The 23,877-nt window shown below is 38.9% G+C and overlaps 1 protein-coding gene and 3 long non-coding RNA genes across 7 annotated transcripts in view; 3 read left to right on the forward strand and 1 right to left on the reverse strand.

Moving 5' to 3' along the window:
- Positions 1 to 1,395: 1,395 nt before the first annotated feature.
- Positions 1,396 to 3,773, forward strand: LOC136257789 (uncharacterized). Its single transcript, XR_010702161.1, has 2 exons — positions 1,396 to 1,548; positions 3,365 to 3,773. It is a non-coding gene; the product is annotated as an uncharacterized lncRNA (long non-coding RNA).
- Positions 3,774 to 5,563: 1,790 nt separating this feature from the next.
- Positions 5,564 to 8,806, reverse strand: LOC136257791 (uncharacterized). 4 transcript variants are annotated; one of them, XR_010702166.1, is made up of 6 exons: positions 8,545 to 8,806; positions 7,099 to 7,460; positions 6,554 to 6,693; positions 6,421 to 6,509; positions 6,275 to 6,364; positions 5,564 to 6,040 (listed from the first exon to the last, which is right to left on the reverse strand). It is a non-coding gene; the product is annotated as an uncharacterized lncRNA (long non-coding RNA). The 4 variants fall into 4 exon arrangements; XR_010702165.1 differs by lacking the exon at positions 6,554 to 6,693 and having other exon boundaries at positions 5,566 to 6,040; positions 6,421 to 6,474; positions 7,099 to 7,190; positions 7,240 to 7,460; XR_010702164.1 differs by having other exon boundaries at positions 6,421 to 6,693.
- Positions 8,807 to 16,385: 7,579 nt separating this feature from the next.
- Positions 16,386 to 17,715, forward strand: LOC136257790 (uncharacterized). Its single transcript, XR_010702162.1, has 2 exons — positions 16,386 to 16,767; positions 17,569 to 17,715. It is a non-coding gene; the product is annotated as an uncharacterized lncRNA (long non-coding RNA).
- A 2,805-nt stretch (positions 17,716 to 20,520) lies between these two features.
- Positions 20,521 to 23,877, forward strand: part of LOC136257788 (uncharacterized) — a 40,631-nt gene continuing 37,274 nt past the window's right edge. The window contains exons 1-2 of the mRNA XM_066051100.1: positions 20,521 to 20,639; positions 20,827 to 21,096. Coding sequence (XP_065907172.1) covers positions 20,921 to 21,096 — 176 coding nt within the window. The 5' untranslated portion in view covers positions 20,521 to 20,639; positions 20,827 to 20,920. The remainder of the gene's footprint in view (positions 20,640 to 20,826; positions 21,097 to 23,877) is intronic.

Consider the following 23,877-nt stretch of genomic DNA (forward strand, 5'->3'; position numbering starts at 1 on the left):
ATAGTGCAACATTCAGGACCATCACCACCAATATTACAACTACTACTACTACTACTACTATTCATTAAGAATTTGCATGTACACACATTTGTACAGAAAGGAACTGATCATAAGAGCATGTATAAAACATAGGACAAACAGTTCATACATTAAAATTAATTGACTGAAGAAGACGAACAGTTCCTATCAGTGCTACTTTCTGCAGATGGCCAAAAAGTGTCATTGAAAACTCTGGGAGTTTATTCAAGTAAGTCAAACATCGTTTTGAAACAATTCCAGTGGAGCCCAGAACCACAGGAATAATAGTAACTGGCATATTGTACATTTGGTGAAAATCAGCTGCTAGAGAGGTGTACTTACTAAACTTCTCATCTTCTTTAACTACCACATTAATGTCTGCTGGGCAAGACACTTCCACAAAATATATTTTCCGTTTCTGATAATCAAACAATACGATGTCTGGACAATTAGCAGCATATGTATAGTCAATTGCCAAGCTAAAGTCCCATAAGATTTTAGTATTGGGTGATTCCACCCTGATTATCATGATTTCACCCTGGATTCACCATGTGGCAAAGGAGCTAAGCAATGGTATAATAAGTAAGGGAGCATTATGGCCCTGTATTGTAAAGTCTTGATGTAATCAAGAACCTTTGGACAATACACTCTAATCTAACGGCTCTGTAATCACTATAATCTGACATAGTTTTCTATGTAATACTACCTCAATAATCTGACACAAATTTCTTATCCCAATGAGCGTCGGATTATAGAGGTTTCACTATATGGTGTAACGTGGACTAGTGATGCCACAATATGAAAATTTTAATATCACGATAATCACGTTATCGTGGAACTTATATCACAATAGTCATGATACATTAAATGAATTGAATATGTTAATGTTTTCACATGACAAGTTTTATTCAATCATTTTATAACAATGATTTGACGAAGTCGACAATATTATTGATTTTTATGGATCACCACATGTTGCCAGAGAAATATCCTCATATTTTGCAAATATCAAGCAGCTTTTCACTAAATAATATGTGTTTCTTATATCACAATAATAGCTTTTTCTCTATCATGATTATTGTGAGTGCAGAGTAAGTGTACATGTAGTGTAAGTAGCTAGTTTGAAAGAGGACACAGTATCTCTTTCATAGTAATAGCCAGCGTTGAAACCGGGTCGGGTCAGACCCGGTTTACAAATTATCCGGGTCTGACCCGGATTGGATCACGTGAGAAACGAAATTGTTCGTTTGACGACGTGGAAACTTATAAACGGGATTGACTAAGTTCACCCAATCCCATGTCACTCACGTGACTAGTATATGCAACCACAGTATTTTGCGGGTGAATCACGAGGTGACGTAACACGTACATTACAACTCTTATTAAAGCGCTTTTACGTTTCAGACTTGCAGGATGTTTGTACAGCGGTTTGTTTTTGAAAATCAGTGTAAGTGATCAAATGTCTTCCAATGATTATACCAAGTTTCAGTGGGGTAACTACTGAACAAAGAAACTAGAGTACTATAAATGGTAAGTAGGAACATAGATATTAGAATACACTCGAATATCTATGGTAGGAATGTATTACATTATATTGGTAGCTAGCTCCATAGTAAGGCTACAGTCCACTAATACTTCCACTGTGGCCAAATAACTGGGCTGCTTACAAAGCTGCCGTAGTTCTTTTTCCAAGTCAGTACAGAGGCCAAGCAGAAGAAACAGCCAATTGTCAGCTTGTTAATTATGCTACGGTGCATGGCTATTAATGCTCATTCTGTATTCACTGGTAGTGCTGTTGGGTATGCCCTAGTTTTTGCAGCCTACCTCACTTTACATCCACCACCTTAAAATATATTACGTACTTTGTGCAAGCTTGATGATACGATAGATCTATGAAATGTTTTCAGAAAAGCGATAACAGTATAGACTCTGTGCGCACAAGGGTGTGGCACTTTAATACATGCCGTGAAAAGTGCATCCACTTTTTTATAGGGCAAAAAATGTATATGTTCTATAGATGCTAATGTAAAGGAATCTGAAAGGTAAAGTATTGCTATTGAAAAGTAAGTTACTAGGTAAAAGACTTGTTCCATGTCTAGTTATTCCACTTTGTATTTGTAATAGAACACTCAACGCTTCTGCCCTCAGTTTCCCCATAAAAATAAAACATCATGAAATCTGAAGCCATAGCAATGTTTAGCCGGACCACTCCTTAGGGTCTATAAGCAATTGTGATTAGAATGTCTTTCAAATCTTTGTAGTGACAAATAGCCTGCTGTTGTTGCAATTTTGGTTACCTAGATTAGTGCTGTGCAATAATCACTTATACACCTGTATGACTTACAGCTGTGATTGATTTTCTAATTATTGAGATAATAGAAACCTTTGTATACTGTTAACAAGGGCAGTTTGAGGGTACACTTGTGAGACATTTCTCCAACCAGTTGTGGCAGTGCTGTTTGAACCATTTTGAGAATAATTACTTGCTTGCTCATAAACAATTTTTTTGCACCTATAAAGACTCATTATTATTGTGATAATTGGTTTCATTATTGAAAGTTATTGAGATATAGTCTTTTTCATTATTGCATACTCCTAAATTCCTAACCCACCCTGTATCGAAGCTGAGGTATTAAGTGGACAATCAGAAACAAGTTATCTGTACTTTGCCTGGCCGATCAGAAAGCTTACCACAGCACTATATACTAGTATGGCTCCATTCATAAACTAACAAATGGCCTGGCTATCTATTTGAGTGGAAACATGTGTGGTGTACCATGGGTGGGATGTTAACTTTGATACTGTTGGGTGAAGTAATCAACTATCCTATGTATATCATCACAACCATTTTGTTGTCACATGTGATCTAGTTGGACCATTTTTGCAAGATATTAGGTCCACCTGGACTGTTTATGTACACGGCCCATGTACTAAACTAAACATTGTTACAAACCATGAAGCAGGGATGAGCCCACAGCGGTCGGTACCGATGACCTCTCAAATGAAATAGCCACCACTACCACTCAACAACCACTACAAATTCACCTCTGCCATACACGAGTTAAGGCCTCACACAACATTTCTGGACTCATCCCTGTCTCTTGTAGCCACCACTATTCTAAACCTGGGCACATCCCTAAAGTACCTGGTGTGAGCCAGTTTGTGTGATGGAATGATAGAATCATCTTGCTTACCTTATTTGTGTACTGTGAACCTGAGGTATTGGGCACTAATTGTCCAGATGCCCATGTATGTTAATTTATGTTCACAACTTATGGGACCAAACTATATGACAGAGATACTCCTTATAAATAGATGAAGTATCATGATAAATATATTCACGTAGGAAGCATTTAATGATCTCATCACCAACCATGTTCGCAAGGGTTGTCCTGAGCTCCTAAAGATGAAGCTATCTACTTGTGGAATGTGATGAAGAAGGGCAAAGTCAGTGTCCAACTTATGTTAGTTCGATTGGTTGATATAATCTCACTGATCCATCCATCCATTCTGATCTTTATAAGCTCTGGACCTGAAAAATCTGCTAGGGAGTGTGCAAGGCTAAAGACCTTGTCTACATAACTAGTGGAGAGTTAGATGCTTAAAAGAGGTATTACTGCTGTATTTGTATACAGGAGATATTGGAGGAATGGCTGTCTGAAGTATGATATGGAGCAATACTGATCTGACAGGCCAATACAGCTATTATGTGTGATTATCTAATGTACAATTAAAGGATATAATGAATTACCAGATATGTGGTTTCATTGGTGTGAAATATAAACTACAAAATTCCCTGAAATAAAATTCTGCCAATATCCCTCCATGCCATGGTTACAAAACCAATGCATAGTCTCCCAATTAAAATCACCAAATAAAATTAGACCACATTTACACTATTGTGTGTGCTGCTTATTACACTGCTCCCCTTCACCTAGACAGTTTGAAATCATCATTTCCTTCATGACTATAATAATACCAAGTTATAAGACTTGTCTAAATTTGTCCATGAGAAAGTTTGGATAGCAAAGAATGCATTAATTTAATTTCACTTACCCTTACTAATTAGCAGGTCACTTTGTACACAAGTAACCATGTAATAATATCACACCTTAAAGCATTTGCAGCAGATGGAGATTTAATGACCAATAGTCATTAGTACCTGGTACAGTGGAATCCGTTAACCTGTTACAGCAACACCTGTGCAATCTGGACACTCAGTAATGATCCCAAAGTATCCCATAGTACATAGACGGACCTGGAAAAGCAGGAAGCCTTGATAATCAGGACACTATTAGTTGGTGTCCATAATAGTAGAGCGGCTAAGCAAAAAAAAAAAATTGTTCACTTTTTGATATAAACTCCAAACTTGATACAATGTGACTGGATTTGCGAAAGGGGTGTTCCACACACATCCATTTGTATGAACTCAGGAGATCAGCCCATAACTTAGTGTTCAGCTAATGTACAAACCTGACATTTTCTCCATCCATAAAGCTATGTTGGTACTCACTACTAGCCAAATGTCAAGTCAGTAGCATTTTCCAATCATAAGTCATTAACCATCAAAGTTGGTAAGTGTGGAAGACCCCTTTTCGCAAATCTGATCACATATTTGCTTGATTCATACTAATATGATATTAGATATAGTGCCATTAAAAGTAACCATCATTATGCTCAAAGAACCTGAAAAGTAAAACCAACATAAATGTATTGAAGAAGCCATAAAAGTGAACATACTGACACTTTACATCTGCATTTGTCAATGCTGGTATGCTCAGGAAGAAAAAATCATACATTCACATTGGTACAGTAGTTTGAAATAGAAAATGAATCAAAGCCATCTAGTTCGATTAGGAATCGTGGTAACAAGTTCCATTCTTGTACTGTTCTGGAAAAAAAGCTTTTTTTGGTATGATGTAAAAATTGTTGGAGGCATGAAATGATATTGCCTGGTTTCTCTGGTCATTGGAAGATAATTAAAGGAATTTGGGTGTGGAATGCTTTGTAAAACGTTTGTAGTCTATGTCGAGTTTAAAGATCTGGCCAGGAGATGATCAAGGGAGGTGTACATAAACTACACATCCAGAAGCTGAGGTGTCCATCCAGGTCATTCATTAGCTTGCAATGTTAAGAAGCATGGAGAATTAAGGTATACAAAACCATAGATACTGTTTCTATCGGATTGTGTCTCTGCTTTTTACACTGAAATATTGGCACCTTTAGAAGTGACTAAGTACAGTTGATTACATTTTCTGATTGCACTAAATTTGAAATTACATTCACGCTATTTAAACAAAAACAAAGATTTGAATATACTTGTATGGCTTTCTGCAGTGATTTGGATGTCGCACCATATCTCAAATGATTTAGTATACCTTACTCAACTTGTACATAAAATTTGGTGCTTTTATCACATCACAATAGTGAACAATTTCATCAAAATTTGTCGTTTAACCACTCTACTGTAGTAAGCAGTACTTTTACAGACACTAAGTAATAGTTAGAAACCTACCATGAGGATCTTTGTGGTTTTAAACACTAAGGATGATACATAAAAATCCGTCAAAGTTTTTTAAAGCCACGAAGATCTGAGTGAACCCTCCAGAGGTCTCTTAGTGATTTTAAAGACCCAAAGATCAAAAGATTTTGTGCATACCATGTTTTACAGTAGAGTTATTCTGCATATGGGAGGTCTCAATTCATGTATAGTTGAATGTTAGGATGCTGTCTAGACAAGCTGTGTCATTATTCTTTATTTCTCGGCTTCTCTTATTGTTTATTTCTCGGCTTCTCTTATTCTTCAGATATTATTGCCACTACAAGGGAACATAATGACTGTATAACACTAAACAAGTATGACCGATGTTTTTCTTTCTAGCTGCCTTCTCTTGTCTCCATAGCCTTTGGCTACTTTGCCATTCATTGTCACATTCCAATAACACAGTGTAGGATGACTTGGTCTTTAAGAGCTCATGATAACCTTGTAAGCATGGCTGGTGATGAGGTCATCGGATGCCTCCTACATGAATAGTTATCATAACATTTCAAACCAATTATCTGTAACACCTCTATTAATAAGGTTATATAATTTGGTCCCATAAGTTGCATACATAGGCACCCGGACAACTTAATTAGTGCCCAATAATTGCAATTCCACTAAATACGATAAGGTTAGTTGGCTGTAGTGCAGTTAGTAAAGTAATGCTAAAGAATTCCCCTTTAGAAACAGTTTTGTTGCAAGACCTAACCGTACCTGTCAATATGCACCATCAGCAGTAACTTCAGTGAATCAACACCTGTTAAAACACCTGGTTGAGAACACCTATGCCTTGTTGTTTACGACCTAAAATTATCCACATCATATCAGGATGATATACAGTGTACGTGTATGTACCTTACCTGTGAAGCAGGAAGAACTGGCTAGCAACTTTTACCAATTGGTTGTATACAAATCTAGCAGCAGTAGAACCTCGATTAATGGACATTCGCTGAAATGTTTCCTAATTACGGACACTACATCATGGGCCCCTACCATTTGGTAACCTTTGTACACCTCTATATAACAAGTAATGGACAATCTATGAGTACCCCTGCTGTGCACTGAATACACATGCCTTTACCTCTAAATAACATATTGATTTAATTGCAGTTCCTTAAAGTCAATCCTCCACACTATTAGAGACAACATGCACTGCACCAATCATTACAATACTCTTATGTCTTTAAGTCAGTACAAATTGGGAGGAGTGTTGTGGAACATTTACGGTGATTATGAATAAATAGGTATGTAAGAAACTAAGTAGTTACATTATGTTATCATGCAGTCTACTGTAAAGCTAGCTAGTTGCTGTCTAAGCCATACTTGTGTCTAATGCAATGTAGTGTGTATACTTCCTTGCTAAGTTGTGTGTTGCAGCCTTCAGAATATTAGCTAAAAGAATTGCTAAAATAATTTTGCAAGTTAAAATAACGTCAACCTTCCTGCATAGGACTCCTCCATACAGAGAACAAGCAAGCATGGTCCCCAAGTGTCCTTTACTTAAGAGGTTCCACTGCACTTAAGTAGCTAGCTCTTACCTTAATAGTACATTGTTCAACCCACGGAGATCCTATTGATATAAAGGACAATTTTCAGAGCTCTCCTGTAGGGAAGCCTTCCATGGCAGCAACTATGGATCAATGAATGATGCCCTTGAGGGGTAGCTACTTATAGTTCACCTCAGCGTCCACAGTTTTACTTATCATAATAAAAGAATCAGAAGAATCAGCTACAACACCAGTAGATAATTGTGGTGTACTAGTAACACCTTCAACAGAAGTTTTTTGGCCCAACCACCAAATCCGGGCAGACATTCCAATGACGAAAACTGATTTCTTGCAAATAATCTCAGTGCTCTCATCAAGTGAGGGTTCCGTCATGTATCATGCAGTACCTAGGCCTGTTATCAGATATCATGTAACATGTACTATGTACATCCATATATATATATACATATACCTGGGGAATTTCTTCCCCAGTAAAAATCAGTACAACCAGTTATAGTAATTAAAGTCAGGACCTGGGTTAATCTAATGGGGATCTGGTGTTAACTGGCAGCTGATCCCCACTTAAACAGCTGGGTACACTTGAACAATGTAATAGTTTTCTACTGAAGAAAAATACGACCGGACACAACCGAAGACATACGCACACTTCTGGCAGCCATATTGCCCAGCAAACTATCACTGGGCTACTCAGGCAAGACTGTCCAAGTGTCACAAATAGTGGCCAGGCCTGAAGTTCCACAACGACCTAAATACTGCCAAGGATGACAAGGGACAGTTGATAAAGGGAACACAGCCTGGTAGATGATGAGAAACATTGCCTTGCCCAGTATGTTGGAGTATATTGTTATTGTGTCAATCAAGTAAATTCTAGTGGCAGCATGCAACAACTAGGGCATACCCAACAGCAGCACTAACAGAATACAGAATGAGTATTTAACAGCCATGCACCATAGCCTGACAACTTCTGTTTGGCCTCTGTACTGTCTTGGAAGAACTACGGCAGCTTTGTAAGCAGCCCAGTTATTTGGCCACAGTGGAAGTATTAGTGGACTGTAGCCTTATGCACCTATCAATGTTAAGCCCCACCCCCCCCAGTACGGGGAGGGTGGGGATATGATCAAGTGGAAAGTCAAATTCCCCTACCTGGGGGTGAATTATCAGGTCACCACATAGTCCCACCCTATGAGGTGAGGATAGGAAGGGGATTTGAGAACCAACGTGTTGTAAAAACAGAAGCCACAGTGGCAAAGGTACACGATGTGCTGCGGTTTTATCACGTGTGCTCTCGCTCCACGTATAAACCTACTGTAAAGGATCTATGCTACTATAGAGCGCTTGTTCAAATTCCCCACCCCTGGGGGCAAAATTTAAGTTCAAATCCCCTCCTAACCCGTACTGGGTGGGGTGTGGCTTGACATTGATAGGTGCATTACTATGGAGCTAGCTACCAGTACAATGCAATACATTCCTACTTACCATTTATAGTACTCTAGTTTCTTTGTTCAGTAGCTAACCACAGTGAAACTTGGTCTAGTCCCAACAAAGAAACCGCTGTTCTTCTCTTACAAGCATCCTGCAAGCATAGGTGTCTATTATCTATGCTGCAAGTCATCATCGTAAAAGCGCTCTAATAAGAGTTGTAAGGTACGTGTTACGTCACCTCGTGATTCACCCGCAATCTACTGTGGTTACATAATACTAGTCACGTGAGTGACATGGGATTGGGTGAACTTAGTCAATCCCCTTATAAACGCTATCGCGTAGCTCTTTCGTGAGCCACTCCCACTTATCGCGTTCCAAACATACACTCAGCCACGCCCATTTATTAGTAAGTGCAGTATGTAGCACGAAACTGAGGGTATCTATGGTGAAGGGTAGCAGGTGATGACCTTTTTTTTTTTGGTCTTCAACCTACAGTTAGGTTGAAGTTGCAATTCCAAAGTGGAACCCCTTTTTAAAAGTCTGGATCCGCCCCTGTTTACTCAACACGAATCGAACGCTCAAAACGTAGTCTCGCTCGCTCGAGACTAGCCGAAACATAGCTCTTATCGCACGCCTCGGCTTTAATTAATCCGGGTCAATCCGGTCAGTAGTAGTGACCCGATTTCAACACTGGTGATAGCTAGATAGGTGACAACAGCATCATTACAGTACCTGCAGTTGAGCATATCAGCTGTGCTGTCTGCTCAGTAACAAAGAACAAGCACAATTCGAAAGTGCATACCACAATCAATACTTTTAGAATAACAAGAACATAAAATTTAGTCAAGAGTCAAGTCCGTTTTTAGTAAAAGTCTCAGGATTATCCTAGAGGACTTGCTGTTCCAGTGGTGGAGAATGGTCTAATAACTACTGCAATTCCCCAGCAGTCTGACGGGAAATATTTTGGTAGGCTGGGTGTGACACTGACAGACTTTCCAACCTTGGAAAAGTTTTGTGCGGGTGAATCAACCCTCAGCTACCTGTAACTAGCCAAGTGTATGCAGAGCCCACATTCATGAGGGCTGAAAACAAATATTCATACACAAATTGGTTGTCAAAGTGCATTGCCCCTAGCTAAACCTATACACTGCTGTTATCTGCAGCTTATTTACTACTGCATGACTGAGCTACAATCATTTTACCGATCTGCTATCCTCCACGATGGTCCTGTTCCATATCACGTGATGCAAAAGTCTGAATCATCTTTTAATTCAACAGGTAGCAGTCATTTTATGCTTTACACAATGAATCGTCTTTTAACTCCAGAACTTTTCAATTTAGAATATGATGACCGTCTAAGTGCTCTAAATCTTCCTTCACTATCTTACCGAAGACATCGTGCAGATGTTGATGGTGTACAATATTTTACATGGCAATGTCAGCTTACAGTCTGAAATGTTTTTCACCAACAATTGTCTAGCATAACAAGAGGACACAGTCTCAAATTGTTCAAGCCACATGCACAAAGACCTGTTCGAAGTAATTTCTTCTCTATAAGATCAATAAATTCTTGGAATAGTCTACCTAACGAAGTAGTGTCAACTAACTCTGTAAATAGCTTTAAGATTTTATTTGATAATTATGCACTTGTCAATTTCATGCCCCACCCCCGGGGAGGGTGGGGGAATACAGGGGATTTGACAAATCGTAGTGTCAAATTCCCCACTACTGGGGCAAAATCGGCTGTCAAATCCCCACTATGTCCCCACCCCCATAGTAGGGGATTTGACAACACCTCAAGGATGATTAAGCACATATTTCATGCATGCGACTAGTAATAAACCTGCCCTGTAGCTCTAGTAAAATTATAGCAAGTGCGATTTTATTGTTTAGAAATGCAACTATCGGAAATCGGTCAGTGAATTGGACAACTGTCAATTGCCCCAGGGGTGGGGACAAGAAGCAATGTCAAATCCCCACCTGGGGGTGGGGTGGGGCATGAAATTGACAAGTGCATTATTAAATCTAATGATTATTTTCTTTTTGTACATGAGCAGGACTCACAGGCTTATGCCTTTTTTTCCCTGTAATCATAATAATAATAACTCCTCAACAGGTAGTATTCCTTTTATGCAATGCACTCTGGAGACTCTGTTAAGACTCACAACTGTACTTTCTCAATCAATGCCTCCCAAATTTAGTGCTCATATGTTACAATATCATTCAGAATAGTAGAATAATCATCTGTGAACTAACGTTGATCCAATGAAATGGTTGAATATCATCGCCAATAAACTCCCGCCATCAGCATATCCTCTCACGTGATTTAATTTGAACCCACAATCATATTAATTGTATCTTACGTGATGCCAATTCAGATCCTGATTGTGTAAGTGAAAGCATTAGCGATTTCTGGCTGGAAATTATTTTTATGCGGGTGATGAATGCACTTATGCGGGTGAAAAGCCTTAAATGCGGGTGTCACCCGCGCAATTCGTGTGAGTTGGAAGGTCTGCACTGATAGGCTCGCTGATAGGTGCACTCAATACTTTAGCAGAGAAAATTTTCTGATAAAAACACACTGGAAACATGTGTTAGACCTGATGAAATTTCTTTTCATTACCAGTCATTCAGCCCTATGCGCTATGCATACACAAGTACATACGTACGTAGACAAGTTTATACTTTCCACATTTTTTAAAAAATTTTTTAAAAATTTTTTATTTTTTTACCCGGGCTTGATGGACTGCCCTTGCACATTGAAGCTATAGTATCGGAGTTGAAGCTATCGATGCACTAGTTCAGTGGCTATACATGTATATCTGGCACTCGATCTGGCAACTTGAAACAACCACTAGGTATAAATACGGTATATCCTCTGGTCTTGGCCATGGTACTACCGGCAGGGGGTAGTCACTTCCATACCGCCAATTGATGCGCTCGCGACCGGGATCAAAAAGTTTGATCGCCAAAATATTGCCTTGATCGCTTGATTTCATATTTCCAAGAACCTTGATATTATTAGATATTATTATTGATTTGCAAAACCCATTGGGTAAATCGCTAATGTACAAAAACAAAATTTTAGTGTCTATGCATTTTGCAAACGGTTCTTGAAAGTAAGTCTATATTGTCAAGATCTTCCATATCTAAATTGTTCCAGTCTGCAGGGGCGTAGCCAGGGGGGTTCAAAGGGTTCGGACGAACCCCCTTTTCAGAGTTAAGTTTTTAATCGTGATACTGGTTAACTAGAACTGAATTAACTTACACAAATCCACTGAAATGGGTAGCTACAGGTCTTCAGGCAGAGGAATTCAAGTACCTCTACTCGCTATTGCGAATGAATTTATAAGAATACACATGTTTACACGTGTACACGTGTTTACATTTGCACACCTACGAAATTCTATACTTAGGGCAGAACCCCCCTTTTGGAAATCCTGCCTACGCCCCTGAGTCTGGTATTGATCTTGGTAAGAAAGAGTTACTATATCGATTTGTTCTGGCATACAACTGTAATAGCTTCAAGGGATGGTTTGCCCTGGTACTTGTTGCAGGAGATAGCACTGGCAGATACTGATTTGCAGGAACATAAAAGTTTGTTTACAAACTTAAACAACATCATCAGACGTGCCTGTTTCCTACAATCTTCCAGTGTTGGCCATTTTAATTCCACTAACATTTCAGTTATGCTGTCCCTATGATTCCTTCTCCAAGGTCTATTTAACACGAAATGTGCAGCACGATGTTGTATCATCTCTAAATTGTGAATGAGTGATTGTTGATGTGGATCCCAGATAGAAGAGCAGTATTCAATAGATGGCAAGACGATCTGTTTATATGCATGTTCTTTTAAGTGAGGTGGACAATGGTGGAGAGTTCTTCGCAAAAATCCCAGTAGACAATTTGCTTTATTGCACCGGCACTTAATTTATGTGAGGGGTCCATGACAACTTGTTATCTAAAACTACTCCAAAATAGTGATGTCTCTCAACAACTTCTAAGGGGATTTTGTACAATGTATAGGAGAACTCACTAGCAGAATGTAGTGTAGATATCTGCATGATGCAACATTTTGAAACATTAAATTTCATTTGCCAAATATCAGCCCATGATGATAATGTGTCAAGATCACTTTGGAGTATCTTATGATCTTCGGGTGAGTAGATAGGATGATAAACTAAACAATCATCTGCAAAAAGTCTCAACTGACTGGATGTTAGTTACAATATCATTTATATATATCAGAAACAACACTGGACTGAGCACTGATCCTTGTGGTACACCTGATGTTACACTGCAAGGCGAAGACTGCCTACCATTAATGATTACTTTTTGTGTACGATTTGTAAGAAACGATTGTAGCCACTGTAACAATTCACCTCTTATACCATAGAAATTCAGCTTGTGAGCTAGCCTAGCATGGGCAACTTTATCAAAAGCTTTTGCAAAGTCTAAGATAGCCACATCAACCTGAACTTTGTTATCAACTACTCTGGCAAAATCATCAACTGCAAGAAATAGCTGGGCTTCACATGATCGCTTTGATCTAAATCCATATTGTACATCAGTTAATATGTTGTCTGACTTGAGGTGTTTCATTATTTGACTAACTAAAACGTGTTCTAATGTTTTACAGACCAAAGATGTAAGAGACACTGGGTGATAGTTTCTGGGATCAGTCTTATCACCCTTCTTGTATATTGGGGTTACATTAGCTTGTTTCCAGGAGTCAGGCACAGTGCCAATTCTTGATGATTGATTGAAGAGATGTGCCAGTAGAGGAGCTATTTCAGAAGCAACTTGTTTTAAAAATGCAGCATGTATGTTGTCAGGACCTGGGGATTTAGTTGTATCGCACTCAGCAAGAAGGTTTCTCACACCATTTAGTGTAATGTGAATGTCTGGGATGGATGGATAGGGAGAATTACCCTTATCTGGAATACAACTAGTGTCCTCGGAGGTAAATACAGATTTACACTGGTTGTTTAGGATCTCTGCTTTCTCTAGTGGGTCAGTAATTATATTCTCTGCTTGGTCCTTTAAGGCGCCAATTTCGATATTGTCTTGACGTTTACTTTTAATATAATGCCAAAAATGTTTCATTTTGTTATTACCAGATTCAGGGTTTGAAATATTAGATAGATACTGTTTGTGCTGCTGACACGTCATACATTTAGTTTGATGTTGTAGTCTTTTATATTCATCCCAATCCTCTGTACGTTGGTATTTCTTTGCACGATTATAAGTTCGCTGTTTCGTCTTGACCAGTCATTTTAGTGCAGCATTCATCCAGGGTAGGTGGAACTTACTACCAATAGTTTCCTTGGGTACCATCTCTTGTATTAGTTGTGAGCATTGCTCATAAATATATTCCCAATTTTCGTTCACACTTCTCTGGGTGGTAGAGTTTAGTTCAAAATATCTCTCATAGATGTCTAACATTCTTTCTCGTATAAGGTCCCAGTTTGCTTTATGATATAGGAAAATTTCTCTAGGAGGTTTCTTTACTAATTTAACCTGAGTGGAGATGTCTGCTACAACTGCATTATTGTCGCTGATGCCAGGGGTAGTTTGGCAGGATGTCACTAGATCTGGGTGGCTAGCAAAGAATAAGTCTAAAATGTTTGTACCCCTTGTAGGTGTGGTAACCAACTGTTCGAAATGAAGATCTTCTGTAATTGAAAGGAGTTTCTCCCTAAAGGATACAGGTACATATGATTCTGTTAATGATTTACATTGCCAATCAATTCCAGAAGCATTAAAGTCACCACCAAGAAATATTCTTGCTGTTGGATGGGCATTTCTGATGTCGTTGATGGTATTTTCTAATTCATCTAGGATAGTTGAAGAGTTTGGAGGACAGTAGACTGAACCCAATATGATGCTTTGCTTGTGTTTCATATGGATATGCACCCAAACTTGTTCGACTGATGTAGAAACATGTAACAGAGAAGATGGGATCTCATTTCTAATTAGAATGAATACACCACCACCATGTCGATTTCTGTCGTTTCGATAAACAGTGTAATGTGGGGGAAAAATTTCTGAGGACAAAATTTTTTCGTCTAAGTAGGACTCTGTTCCCATGAGGAGGTCTAACTTTTGTACATGGAGTAGGGTTTCAAGCTCAGGACATTTATTTACAACACTACGACAATTTACAATTGCTAGATTCAATGATTGTAGGTTTTGAGAATTGCTTGGAGACCAGCCCCTTGAGATAGTCAATTTTGGGATTGCTTCTGCATTTGATTTGTGGCAGGCACCATTGGTTGGACATTTGAAGGAGCAGTACTGCTAGGATTTGTTTGAGTTCTTGCATTCCTGTAGACAATGGCATTGTTTCGGATTATCAGATTTGGTTTCTCCTTTTGCTTTTCTTTGTTTAAGTTCTTCTACCAGCTTCTTGTACTTTAAATGCTCGAATTTTGTTCTGTCCAGTGAGAAATACACTGCCTTATACGCATCATGTTGATGCAGCCTTGCTGAGTTTGAAAGAAGAAATGATTTGTCTACTTTGTGTTTGAGTGTGACTAATACAGGTCTATTATTACTTTCATTCTTTTTACCCAGTCTCAGTACTTTTACTACTGCAAATTCCTCAGAAAATACAGTCTTACACAGTTCAGTAAAGAGCTTTTTATCAGCTTCACGGTCAGATTTCTCAGATAGGTTGTAAATGATTACATTGTTCTTTCATCGGTCTCGGTCAGCCAATTCATCTGCGATGCTTGATGCAGTGGTGTTCAATACTGTGCCAGCACTGGTTGGGGGAGTTTTGAAGTGACTGAGTCACTGTGTCTATTTCCATGTTTATACCAGACTGATTTGACAACAAGTGTTGGATTTTTGAACTCAAGTCTTCAATCTTTTCTTCTGTTTGAGTCTTGAGGCCTGCAAATTTCTATAATGATGATGGGTTAGCTGTTTAATACGACTGTTGCAATGGTTTGCTTCGCAATAATAAGAAATGTTATTAACAATTTCACAAACTTGATTTAACTTTTCATATATATCTTCAGGGAGACCCTCACATTTCACGTGGGCCCAAACACCACAAAGATCGCACTGTACTGCCTTATTTTCAGCAGTACAGGGCTGCTTACAATGTGGACAGTTCTCACCAGGAAGACTGTGAATCATAGCATCTCTAGCTTCTGGAGATATTCCAGCGGCTGCTCTTGTCCGTTTGATAGCCGGGGTAGACATCGCGCGTGGACAGTTTCCGCCTCAGATACTAACGAAAGTGTACAGAAAACAAACAGTGGTACTTAAACGCTATGAACCTTTAGCGGTACCGTTCAGGAAACAATGATGACCATGGTACAACAGTCGTTGAGCTTGTGGTTGGTGTTGGGTGGTGATTTAGTCGTCTTGGCTTCTCACTTGGGTTGGCTCTTCTGTCCCGAAAGGGACGTTCACAGTAAGAAATCTTCTTAGGTGCTATAAGTAAGGGTGGAAGACGTCTTCAGTGAAGGAGTAGAGGTAGTTGAAGGGTAGCAGAGCAGTAGAGCAACGAGTCCCACAATCGATTCGAATTCATCGATTCTTGATCGTCAACCTTAAAAGCTTAGTAAATTCTCGTGTTGCCCAAAGTTGGTGCTTGATTGCCACTTTTGCGGACGCCTTGATCGCTTGATTCACTGCAAAACACCCCTTGACCACTTGATTAAATCTTGATCCCGGTCGCAAGCGCACATATCAGACAATTCAATGTATTTAAATGTCATTCAGCTACAGTATGAAAATGTACTGTTTGTTCAATTAGAATTTTAAAAATAAAACTGATTCTACAAAAACCTGTTAATTTTAGCAACTTTTATATGCTCAGCTGTATAGCACGTATATCATATAGGGGGTGGGAGGGTGCGGAGGGGAGGGGTCGTGGGCCGCCCACGCGCAAGAAGTGGTTGACAGTGAAAAAACAGTCTATAAGTATCATACAACTGTTTAAATATATACGTTCTTTGATATAGTATATGCATTAGTTTGCCAGTGATAGTTATAAACGGCGAAAAGAATGTAATGAATTTCCCGCCCACGCCCAATTTGCGCCTTCGTTAAAATGGCCTTGCTCAAAGACGATTAAATGTCTATGACATAGTTTTCTGTATAAATACTTTGGTTTGTTTATCATGCTGTAATATTGTGCTGCTGTGTTATGCTATAATAATATTAATGCTTATATTATTTAATGATGTTTGTTTCTATTACTTTAGTGCACGGTGGGAGGTGGAAGCGTCCATGATGATGATTGGGCAATGTGCAAATAAGGTGAGCGTATGCTTTGTAAAAAGAAGCCCACGTAGCTGTGCAGGGCTCATCTTCTGTACAGATCAGCTTCTGTATAGTCTTTCATTATTTTATTTTTCCCGAGGGGTAGCCAACGCCCACGCAAAACACAGAAATGGGGTTGTCAATGCCCAAGCAAAGCACCCAACTGGCGTATACGAGACTCCCAATCTTTATGTATTTTTAAAAGCATTTAGTGATATTGCTAACTAGTAACTACCTGTACAGTTGTTGATCTACATCTTGTTCTAGTTATTCATGATCGATCATTGTCTACTTTGTTAAACTCACTTTCTCCTTTATTTTTACATGATTTAGGATTTAGGATTTGGTTTCTAATATATTTGTGTATTTCTGATTGGATTTCTCACATAGCATACAAGATTCCCAAGGCATTGGCTACCCCTCGCTTTTTACCAATAGCCAGTTCATCTCTAGTTGACAAAGATTGATATTACAAACTAAATTAAATTCTTGATCACAGATACACATTTCCCTTGTTGCTATATGTGGCACACCACAAAATTAACCAATGTAAACAACCATTACCATACCTTGTAGTGTTTTATTTTTATGTGAATATGTAGTGAAGTGTGTGTGTGTAGTGTGTAGTGTGTGTGTGTGTGTAGTGTGTGTGTGTGTGTGTGTAGTGTGTGTGTAGTGTGTGTGTAGTGTGTGTAGTGTGTGTGTGTGTAGTGTGTGTGTGTGTGTGTGTGTGTGTAGTGTGTGCGTGATAAAGATTTTTTAAATTCACCAATTTAAATGTGACTGTTTTTTCCACAGGTTTATACGTTGGAGAACTGCAAACAAGTAACTTGAAATTTTTATAATGACCATTTTTCAAAATATTTATTTGATTACATGTACAAAATACAAAGATGTATCACGTGATCTAAAAAAGTTATTAGCATGATGTACAAGGACTATTGACCATTGAAAAGTTGATGAATTAAACATTCAAGAACGTAATACTTCTCCATTGCAACTCGCCCACGCAATATAGCGCGCGCGTCATTAATAATCAGTGCTCAGCCAGGGTATGCGACTATTGGATTGAGATAGTGATTTTTATAAAATTATTTGTACCGTGTAAAACGTTCGTCACGAACGGTATAGCTAGCTGAAGTATTCAAGAAAGGATAGATCTAGCCTGGTATAACCTGGAATCGTTAAAAAGTTTGCGCCTGGATTGTTGAGGTGAGCCAATATTTTCATGGCCAATGGTTCTATGTGTAATGTTAAACCCCCTACTTTGTACCATGAAGAAGGCCGTATTAAGCTGTTACATTTTACGTGAAAGTAGATGTCATGCTGGCCATTCCTGCTAGAACCTGGAAAGGGTTTAAAAGTTATCTGACGCTCCATAACAGAGCCTTGAAAACCTGCTTCCAGTGTAGACGCGTGTATCTTGCCAATAAAAATTTTTTTATTAAAAGTCGCTTAATTGTTGGATATGATCAATTGGTGCATGGTATGGAGATGACTACCCTTTGTACTAAAAAGCAAGTTAAAAGGTTATTCATAATAGTTAGTTCCGCGGAAAAACACGGTTGACCATGAGGCACTTAACTCACGTAAACGGGCGTGCGCCACGTTAAAGTCTAGCGCATGATTCATTATGATTATTATTGTTAGCTAATTAGCAAATCCCACTAGGTGCAACACGCTAATGGGCATTACAATATTACTTACCGCGTTCTTCAATGTTTCGAGATTTATTGTGTAGATGTTATGCACCTATCAATGTATCCCCCCCCCCCCCCCTTGGGCGTAAGTGAGGATTTACAGGGGGAATTGACACGAAACTGCTGCCCCACTATGGGGCATTTGACGATCATTCAGTAAGTGCCCAAATATTTTTTGTTGTAACTTCCTTCGCTATGTCAAATCCCGAGTTGCAACTGGGGCCAACGGTGGGGATTTGACACGATAGGTTTGCCCTACTATGGGGCATTTGACATTCGGCTGTGTCAAATCCCCACTATAGCCCCATATATGCCCGAGGGGAGGGGGGGGGGGGGGGGAGAGGCAGTGGGGCAATACATTGATAGGTGCATTAGGAATTTGAAGGGAGTTCCCGAGGGGTCACCAACTCACGAAAAAGGGGTACGGATTTCAAAATCTTGAACAAATTTCTCAAGATTTTATGGGTTTCAAAAGATTTCGCAAAATCGAACGAGAGCTGCAAAATCTGATTTTAAATTACAGGTTGGTGTAGAGTGATAAGTTCTGAAATCACCAAAAAATAGTGGGAGAAAGAAACAGAAGTTCAGCAGGCATGTAAGAGCAAAGCCTCACGAAATTGAGAGGAATTGCAAAGCCATATAAAACCAGGAGTAAAGCCTAGGCATAACTATTAAATGAAACCTTACAAAACCAGGAGTAACTCGCAGCTGAAGCCCTATAAACCAGGAAAAAGGCCAATCATTCAGGGGAAATCCCGTGCGAAACCCCACAAAACCAGGAGCATCTCATGCATGCTTAAGTTGCTTTTGTAGTTGGTGTGTGGCTAAGTTTATGAAGTTTTGCTAAGTTTATGTTGCTAAGTTTATGTTGCTAAGTTTGCAGTTTGCTAAGTAAATCCGAAGCGGAGCAAAACATCGGATTTCATTCTTACTTTTGTGCAGGAGCAGTTTGCATGGATTCTCCTGGTTTTGTTTGGCACAGCTCCTGGTTTTGTTTGGCTTCCACAACTCGCTTAATATAAATCCGAAACAGAGCGGAACATCGGACTTTGCATGGATTCTCTCCTGGTTTTGTTTGGCTTCCACAACTCGCTTAATACAAATCTGAAACGGAGAGGAACATCGGATTTCATTCTCAATTTCATTCTCTCCTGGTTTTGTACGGCTTCTTTCCCCACAGCTCCTAGTTTTGTACGGCTTCTTTCCCACAGCTCCTGGTTTTGTTTGGCTTCCACAGCTCGCTTAATACAAATCCGAAACGGAGCGGAACATCGGATTTCATTCTTAATTTGATTCTCTCCTGGTTTTGTATGGCTTCTTTCTCACAGCTCCTGGGTTTGTTTGGCTTCCACAACTTGCTTAATACAAATCCGAGACAGAGCGGAACATCGGATTTCATTCTTACGTTTGTGCAGGAGCAATCTGCATGGATTCTCCTGGTTTAGTGTGGCTTCTTTCCCACAGCTCCTGGTTTTGTTTGGCTTCCACAACTTGCTTAATACAAATTCGAAACGGAGCGGAACATCGGATTTTATCAATATACTTTTGGACAGTTTGCATGGATTCTCGAGTCTCCTGGTTTGTGTGGCTTCTTTACCACAACTCCTGGTTTTGTTTGGCTTCCACAACTCGCTTAATATAAATCCGAAACGGAGCGGAACATCGGATCTCATTCTCTCCTGGTTTGTGCGGCTTTTTTCCCACAGCTCCTGGTTTTGTGCGGCTTCCACAACTTGATTATACAAATCCGAAGCGGAATGAAACATCGGATTTCATTCTTACTTTTGTGCAGGAGCAGTTGAGTGTAAGCTACGGTACCAGAACGAGTATAGAATCAGAATCACGATAACAACATAAGATTTCGTATTTCAGGTAGGATTTTACTGGAGGTGTACGAGATTTCGAAGCAGTTGGTGACCCCTCTGGAGTTCCATTGAATAATTGTTTGATTATCCTAACTATGGATTGTTCATATTATGCGAACTTGGCGCTTCATTTTTCGCTGCTTCTTGGATCACTTTGCATAAGCTTAGTCTCCCCACATGTTACAACTTGCAGTGGCGCTAATATTGTACATTATTTCGAACGAGTGTCTAACCAATCGCAGCTAGATCTCTTCTTGGACAAGATCACTTTACAGAGACGAGAATTGGGATGCCGCTATCCAAGGTAGCTATATTCAAGTTTTGTAATTAGCTATAATATTTTTTTAGTGTATTAGCTATAACTATAAGTTTGTTTATAGCTTAGTAGCTAGCTAATTAGTTGTTATTTTGTTATTTTATGTTATTTTGCTGTTTTTTCTCCCTGTTGTAAGTTGCATTTGACCGTTATGACGCTTTCTGTTACATTACAGGTATATTCAGTTGTCACTAACTGCAAATAGTTATCAACTAAATGTAACAAAGTTTGTACATGGAGTTGACTTAAAGGAAAATGATAGTTTGAAGATGCAAGTAGAGAGAGATAGGGCATATATAAGATGCACGGGTGTGGTTTATGCATCAAATCTTTTGCTATCAAAAGCCTCAATGGTTGTATTTGATGGACTAGTGTTTACTGAATGTCTTCGTCCAATATATTTGGAGGAAGTGAACAATGTGGTGATCCAGAATTGTGTGTTCCAGTAAGTGTATAGTGCTGTGTATAGTGTACAGTATACTACTGTATGTGTGTGTGTGTGTAAAGGCACGTCTACATCTGTCTGTACGTCTGTCTGTCTGCCCAGCTGGGTCCTGATGATAGGTGTCAACTAGGTAAGCAGCCAGGCCACTCAGCTGTGGGTACCAGAGAAAGGGCTGCCATTGCCATCCTTATTGTCCTGGATTGGAGATCTAAGTAACAGGCCAAACTTTACTTTAACTAGCAGGATCTTTTTGTCTATATACATGTAGCTATATGGCTGCTGTTTTGCATATTTTTGTATCATAGAAGTATACGTTTGTAATAGGAAACGTAATAGGAACCAAGAAGCTTATGGCTTCTGTGGGGTACTTTATTTAGCTGTGAAACCATATTTTCCAATAGCTCAAATGTATTTTAGCCTTCTCATGTTACTCACCCCCTCATAGTATTGGTGATTATTATGAAACTTTATCAACTGTAAGGACTTCTCTTTAACATGGTCCATGTTGGTGGTTCATACCATGAAGCATGACATAGCAGTATATATATATATATAAATAATTGCTCACATATGACATCATTGGCATGCGTAATCTAGAAAATAGGGAGAACGAAAATAGGGAGAACAAAGGCTAGACCAGTAAGTAAGGTAGTATTTTTCAGTTGTCTACACATAGTTCCATTTTAAGGAGATTTTTGCCAATGAATCTGAAGGTTAATTATCACATCAATAGGCACATTTCTCTGCATTTTCAAGACATCAATATTGTTTGTTAGTGCCTGTTGCATCTGAGATCACCCACCACATACAGTTATAATTCTCATTTTGGAAATACCGTGAATAGAATTGGAAAAGAATACTATGTGCTGTATATACGTATGTGCATTCCATCATTTGTGAAGACTGTTCAGGGCTATAAACTTTGACAGCTAAGCCTTATATTTAAACACTCACATGCCATACCATTGTGTACACAATTATAATCTAGCTATAAATTAACTATGAAATCACAGTCCACTCATTTGTGACCAATTGTAAGGGCTTCACCTACTGCAGTTGCGCTGTACTATCAAATGCTGAAATCTGCCATCACCATCTTTGCTGTGCCATCACCCTTGCCTCTAGTTAGCTCCCATCATCTTTTTAGCTCTGCCAGTAATACGCATTCCTCCATCTAAGGGCAGTAATGTAAAGATGTAGCATTAGAAACACCAAAGACACTGCTGTGAAATACAATGCTATTAATTTTACACTAATCATGTGTTAATGGCATTGAAATGATGCAGTGCAATCATGTAGTGGTTATTCCATCTGAGAGTGTGAAATTGTTTAATGCACTTTGAATTCACTTGATGCATTTTATAAATGTACTTCCAATGCAATGCGCATCAAGTGTGAAAAGGCCTTTAGTATAATATGCTACAATGATACCAAATCTGCTTTTTTAAGTCCAGTGTTTATTCTAGGGCTGTTAGGGGGGAACTTCCCCCCGCTAAAATCTCAACCTCACCCCCTAAAATTGTGAGTAACTAATATTAGAAATGACACACTAAACTTATCAAAAATGATCTCAGATTCAATCTCAGAGTGGTTAATATGTAAAAATTTTCCCATGTTAACAAATGCAAATACAACCTTAAAATGCTGCCTCTCAGATTCAGTATCAGATCAATTTAAAATACATTAATAAATTCAATATCTGAGAGCCCAAGTTTACCCAATATAGAAAAAACTCTCCTTACATTCAATCTCAGAAGGTGTGATTTGTAAAAATTTTCTACTTTCAAAACGGCATGCACAGCCAGCACAAATACCCCCCAGATTTAATCTCAGAAAGCCTGATTTTGAAAAACTTCTTGTATTGCAATAAACCACATGAAAATTCCCTAGTATTTAATTTCAAACATCTTAATTATTTCTTGGAAGACATCCACCCATGCAGATCTTATAATTTACTGTAATTGTGGTATCATATGTACAATGATAGTTAATACTCGCCAGATGATATATATGGTTGGTAGAGATTGATGCATGAGTGTATAGTATGACATAACAGTGTAATACACTGCATATCTAATGTTGAATCTTTACAATTTGTGTGCGATCAGTCTTCATACACACAATCACAAAAATCAATCAAAATCAACATTCATGCGTGACACAACCTTACATGGCTAACCAGTATTTAGCCTTACATGGCTAACCAGTATTTAGCCTTACATGGCTAACCAGTATTTAGCCTTACATGGCTAACCAGTATTTAGCCTTACATGGCTAACCAGTATTTAGCCTTACATGGCTAACCAGTATTTAGCCTTACATGGCTAACCAGTATTTAGCCTTACATGGCTAACCAGTATTTAGCCTTACATGGCTAACCAGTATTTAGCCTTACATGGCTAACCAGTATTTAGCCTTACATGGCTAACCAGTATTTAGCCTTACATGGCTAACCAGTATTTAGCCTTACATGGCTAACCAGTATTTAGCAAACTACCTCAACTGTTTTATATAGTTGTGAACTTGGACAACTATATAACAGACTTTCACCTAGTCACTCCCCAAATTCCTGATTCCCCCCCAAAGAAGAAATCCTAGAGTAAACACTGTTTTCAACTAAGAAAACTTAGTTTTCACATGTGATAGTGTTGATAGTGGTGCTTCCATTACATACACCTTACACCTGCTCCACCATCTAGCGTGATTGTGACTCGGAATGGACTGCTCTTTCTGTAGCACTTTGACTTTTGGACTATGAATTAAAAACTTGTCCAGAGTGTT

Source organism: Dysidea avara, chromosome 6, assembly GCF_963678975.1.
Source record: "Dysidea avara chromosome 6, odDysAvar1.4, whole genome shotgun sequence".
In the NCBI taxonomy this organism is placed as follows: Eukaryota; Metazoa; Porifera; class Demospongiae; order Dictyoceratida; family Dysideidae; genus Dysidea; species Dysidea avara.